Source organism: Frankliniella occidentalis, unplaced genomic scaffold (assembly GCF_000697945.3).
Source record: "Frankliniella occidentalis isolate FOCC.00 unplaced genomic scaffold, Focc_3.1 Scaffold205, whole genome shotgun sequence".
NCBI classification, from domain to species: Eukaryota; Metazoa; Arthropoda; class Insecta; order Thysanoptera; family Thripidae; genus Frankliniella; species Frankliniella occidentalis.
Window position 1 is genome coordinate 392,537 of NW_026267331.1, and position 4,772 is coordinate 397,308.

General features: G+C 56.0%; 1 protein-coding gene and 1 non-coding gene across 2 annotated transcripts; both read left to right on the plus strand.

The window, feature by feature from the left end:
- The first annotated feature begins 3,390 nt into the window (after nt 1-3,390).
- On the plus strand, nt 3,391-4,486 carry LOC127750527 (keratin-associated protein 19-2-like). The gene is made up of 3 exons (XM_052272449.1): nt 3,391-3,463; nt 3,927-4,224; nt 4,305-4,486. The coding sequence occupies exons 1-3, from the start codon at nt 3,437-3,439 to the stop codon at nt 4,367-4,369; spliced, it is 390 nt and encodes a 129-aa protein (XP_052128409.1). The 5' UTR covers nt 3,391-3,436; the 3' UTR covers nt 4,370-4,486.
- Nucleotides 4,487-4,694: 208 nt separating this feature from the next.
- Nucleotides 4,695-4,766, plus strand: Trnac-gca (transfer RNA cysteine (anticodon GCA)). Its single transcript has one exon. It is a non-coding gene; the product is annotated as a tRNA-Cys (tRNA).
- The last annotated feature ends 6 nt before the right edge of the window (nt 4,767-4,772 follow it).

A 4,772-nucleotide genomic window follows, 5' to 3' on the forward strand; every position in this document is an offset into this window, starting at 1 on the left:
TCTTTGGAGTATGTTGTTCTTTGATCTTTTACAAATATGAAGCAGTTTTTACTTTTTTTCTATCTCCAATATTGACGAGAATATGAATACATTTAGGCTGCGCGGCAGAAACCGCCGGAATGTAGATCGAACTTTGTGTAACCGGGCCGCCGCAGATCGAACTTTGTGTAACCGGGCCGCTGAAGATCGAACTTTGTGTAACCGGGCCGCTGAAGATCGAACTTTGTGTAACCGTGCCGCTGAAGATCGAACTTTGTCGTTAGGAGGCATCGCACCGCTGCCATGGGGGTTCACGTCCACTCGAGTCTGGCCATGCCTGGACCTCCCATCGTGTCTCCTCGATACAATGCGACAGGGCGATTCGCCAGCCCAAAGTTCCATAGACCCGGCCTTTTACTTCACAACCTGTGAAAGTGAACACTCTCCTTGCGTATGAGGAATCTTAGAGTGTGGCATTCGGATTCTGGCAATGTTCAGTATAGGAACCGCGTGGCGGGCTTCCTACACTCGCACACGTGAGTCCAGATCTCGCACCAGTTCAAACGATTCAAACCCAGAGGCTTCCGCCGCGCCGCGCTCCTCGCGCCGCGGCCAGCAGCGCAGCGCTCCCTGGCGGCGCCTGCCCGAACCGCTGGCCGCTGCCGACTCGGCGGCTCGGTCGACTCGACTCCGCCACGCGGTCAACGCGCCGGCTCGTAGGGCTGTCAATGGGAACGAAGCAACGAACGACACCATAAGTGCGATAGATTGGGAAAAGCGGTAAAGAGTACCGGGTAAACGCAGCATCAGATTAGAAAAGAACAATTTAAAAAAAATATTTTTCACACTGCCCATTAAGAATGAATGGTTTCGCTATAACGAAACTGTTCGCATGCCGGGGAAGGCCAGGGATGCTATAGTAGCACCTTTACCGTAAAAATTAATTACATCTCGACATGGTACAGTAGTTCCTACTTATGTAAACGTTTGCGCTACTACGCCTTCATCGCACGCATTATTTTTTGTCTTCGGGAGACTGAAGTTGAATTGGAGCGTTGTGGTTCTCACCTGGTCAGGTGGCCGCCGGGGTGGTAGGCAACCCATCGTGCCCGTTGACATTCGTTTGCATGGCTCAGTGGCTGTGAGTAAGCATATGCGGTGACATTGCATGAGCGGCAAGATGTGCAGAAAGCTGCGGGTGCGACCCTGACGGGGGCCAGCCTGCCGCGCCCCCTCCGCGAGTATGAGAAAGTCGTCTCTTCTTCCCGCGCCACCCACCGGTATGGCGTGTCGACGAGGAGCAGCATGCAGTTAGTGGGGAGGCTGCACGGCCGCGCTGCACCGAGGAGGGTTCGACAGGTGTTCTGCGGGGATAATGCAAATGACACTGACCCTCTTTGGACTGTCTCCACCTGAGGGTAAAGTGCCCCCGCCCCCATTTTCCCATCGATCTTTACGCCGGGGAATGACCACTATTGGTCACCCATCGTGTTCGATCATGAGGGATAGTAGCACACCGCATTCGATGGGTCACCTGTCAACAGGAATGGCGGGTTGTGGCACCCTCAAGAAAGTCTTTCTTGAAGACCCCTTCTTTTATTTTGTTACCTATTCGCACGGGGCGCCTCTTTCCGCCACGGCCTCTTACCTGTGGCCTGGACAGCGCCGCTAGGCACACCCGCCCGCACCGTGCAGGCGGTACAGTAAAACTACCAAAGTGGGCGGCGTGAGTCAGCCACTTGGTAAAATTGGCCCAATAATGTAAATGTGCTATCCCTTTCTTTTGTTTTGAGGGTAGACGACCTGGAAACCTAACACCCAGCCACTGTTCAGCTTCAAAACCCTCTTGCAGTTTTTGGTTTCCCGTCAAAACTTCGCCTTACGTATATGTATAAAGCAGTTCCAGGGACGAGAGGATGCAGTGGCTTGATTTCAAGGGCTCCAGCTGCCGTGCGTGAGGCCGGGTTAGGTCGTGGGGACGCGGTGGGGCGTGGCGGGGCGTGGCGGGGAGGACGCGGGGGAGGATGCGACTGGACAATGTTTGGATGTCCCGCCCCGTCGTCGCCGTGGCATGTCGTGTGTGTTCGTGTGTGCAGCCACGCATGCGCAGCATATTCTTTATATTTTGGGTGTCAAGGTGAGCCTTGGGAAGAGCGGTGCCTTCTGCCACTCACAAAATAGTCCGCTGCCTTCCCAAAATAATAAGCAAAACTGACGGAGCGACGGAGCACCTCCCCCCTCTTTCCTCCTCAAAAAATAAAACAAAAGAACAAAAAAATACAGCAGATATAATGTGGTAGTGTAACAATCGAACAACGAAACGTTAAACCGAAAAAATGTCTATAAACGAGTTCTGATATTCTGACAGCTATACCCCACTTGTAAACGGTGTAATTTCGGAGTACCCAAAGCTACAATGGGCTACTCCAGAGGCGTTAATGTAAATCATTAGATTGCACTGCGCATACTCTAAAAACTTATATTGCGAAATCAGCCGTGAATTGACAGCGAGGCTGATCCTTCAAACCTCGTTCGACCATAATTCCTGCAAGAACTACCATGACAGTGTACTGTACTGACTGTACTGTGAAGTGTGACTTTTATGTTCCGTGTTCCACGTTTGTGCTCATGTTCATATTTTATGTTGAGTATATACCAGGTGGCTGACTCACGCCGCGCACTTTCGTAGTCATACTGTACCGTACGCAAGCGAGCGGACGGGTTGCCTACTCGCACGGCGCCATTAGGAGCCGTGGACAGCGAGCATAGGCAAACCCGCCTGCACCCGTGCATGCCATACAGTGTAACCACGGAGTAAAATGAAGTACTCCGTGGTATAACTGCAAAAGTGTGGGGCGTGGGTCAGCCACCTCCTGGTGCGTTGCTGCGTACAAGGGCTGGCTGGCTGATGGACCCTTTCCTTTTGTAGTTTACTGTGCCGCATTATGTACCTGTGGGAGGGTTGCCTATTGGCTCGGGGCCGTGAGGCGCAGTTGTCGCAGAGACGTTACGCCCCTCCGCGTGCACTCCTGCAATAGCATTACTACGGAAATGGACGGTGTCAATGATCCACCCGGTACAGCACCATTTATATGATTTTTTTTTTTAAATGCCGTTTTACCTTTCCTTACTTTTTACCTGCAGGATCAAACTTTGACACACTTCGGTTTGACGATATACCATCGATAAGTAAATCGATCGCAATCGACTAATAGGAGTCCCTTGGCGTCTGCGCTGACCAGACGCACGCGAGTCCTCGGAGGACGCAGGACGCCCCCCACCCCCCCTCCCTGGATTGCACTCCCCACTTCGCGCTGCTTGGACTTCCCTTGGTTCCCCTCCTCCTCGTCTCCAACATGATAGCCAACGTCCAGGCCGAGGTATATAACGACGGCCTGGACATGGCATCGTCACTCAGTCCTGCTCAGCCCAGCGACCAGCGACATCAACCACAGCCATGGCGAACGGAACCCTCCGAGTGCTGGTGTGTATCTTTTGTCGCACCCCCGAGCTGCGGACCTGCTGACCAGCTTTCAGTGACTTGAGAGCGAAAATATTTTAAAGTTTGGAGTGTTAAGCCTTTAGCTTTTTCGAGCACTTTATTTCTTCCTCACCGACGACAGTCCACTCAGCACTTTCATGTGGATATAAACATGATCAGCTCATTTGAAAAGTGGCGGGCCTGCAGTCGGTTGAACCGGGCCGGCCCCGCACCCCACAGACGCTGACCCGCGGCATGCACGCGCCCGTCGGGGTGTGACGGTGTGACGGTCCCCATCGCGTGCCGTGCTCCGGTCCCACGCCGTCACTTGCCGCCCCCTGTCCCGATAAGTGACGAGGTGTCAGTGCGCGCGTGCCCTTGGCCTTGTGTTGTGTTGTGCGCCGCGACATCCTAACTATTTCGTCCTCTCTTAATTTTGCATTTGCGTCGCCGTCTTCTCCCCCAGGTGCTCGCCGCGGTGGCCTGCGCGGTGATGAGCTCGACCAACGGTCTGCCGCGGCCGGCCCCCGGCCCAGCGCCCGCCCCCCGCCCCGCCGGCCCCGCCCCCGCTGGACTCGCCCCCGGTGGTGCCCCCGGCGGCGCCGAGGCCGACGCGCAGGGCAGCGGTGACCTCAAGACGGCCGCCTCGCACTACGGCGGCTACGGCGGCTACGGCGGATGGGGCGGCTACGGCTACGGCGGCTACGGGGGCTACGGCGGCTACGGCTGGGGCTACCCCCACCGCGTGTACGGTCTGTACGGAGGTGAGGAAGCGTCCGGCGCCAACCCCTTCCCCACCCCTACCTCGTCCCACCCCTTCCTCATGAAAGCCCTCGTGTTCCAGGCTACCCCTTCGACGGCTACTACGGATGGGGCCATGGCGGCTACGGCTACCCCTTCTTCCACTGAGGCCCTCTCACCGACTTCCACCACGACCATCGCTACCACCTCTACCGAGCTCTCTCCGACGACTCTGCTACCCACCAACGAAGACATTTGCAAATAAAGCCTCGTGTTTAAAACACAGCTGTTTCTTGTCCTCATTTCGAGACACCGCCCCTCTAGCCCTCCTAGAATCAGCTGACGGTGCTCCTCCCGGTCCCCGCCGTCGGGCCGAGCCGGCCGCCTCGGCGGATGCGTAGGCGCTCAGTGGCCGCGCCCACGGCGCGCCTGAGCTCGCCGAGACAACGCTCCTCTCCACAAAGCAGCTGCCTGGCCGCTCGGCCGCTATGAAGGGGATATAGCTCAGTGGTAGAGCATTCGACTGCAGATCGAGAGGTCCCCGGTTCAAACCCGGGTGTCCCCTTCCAAT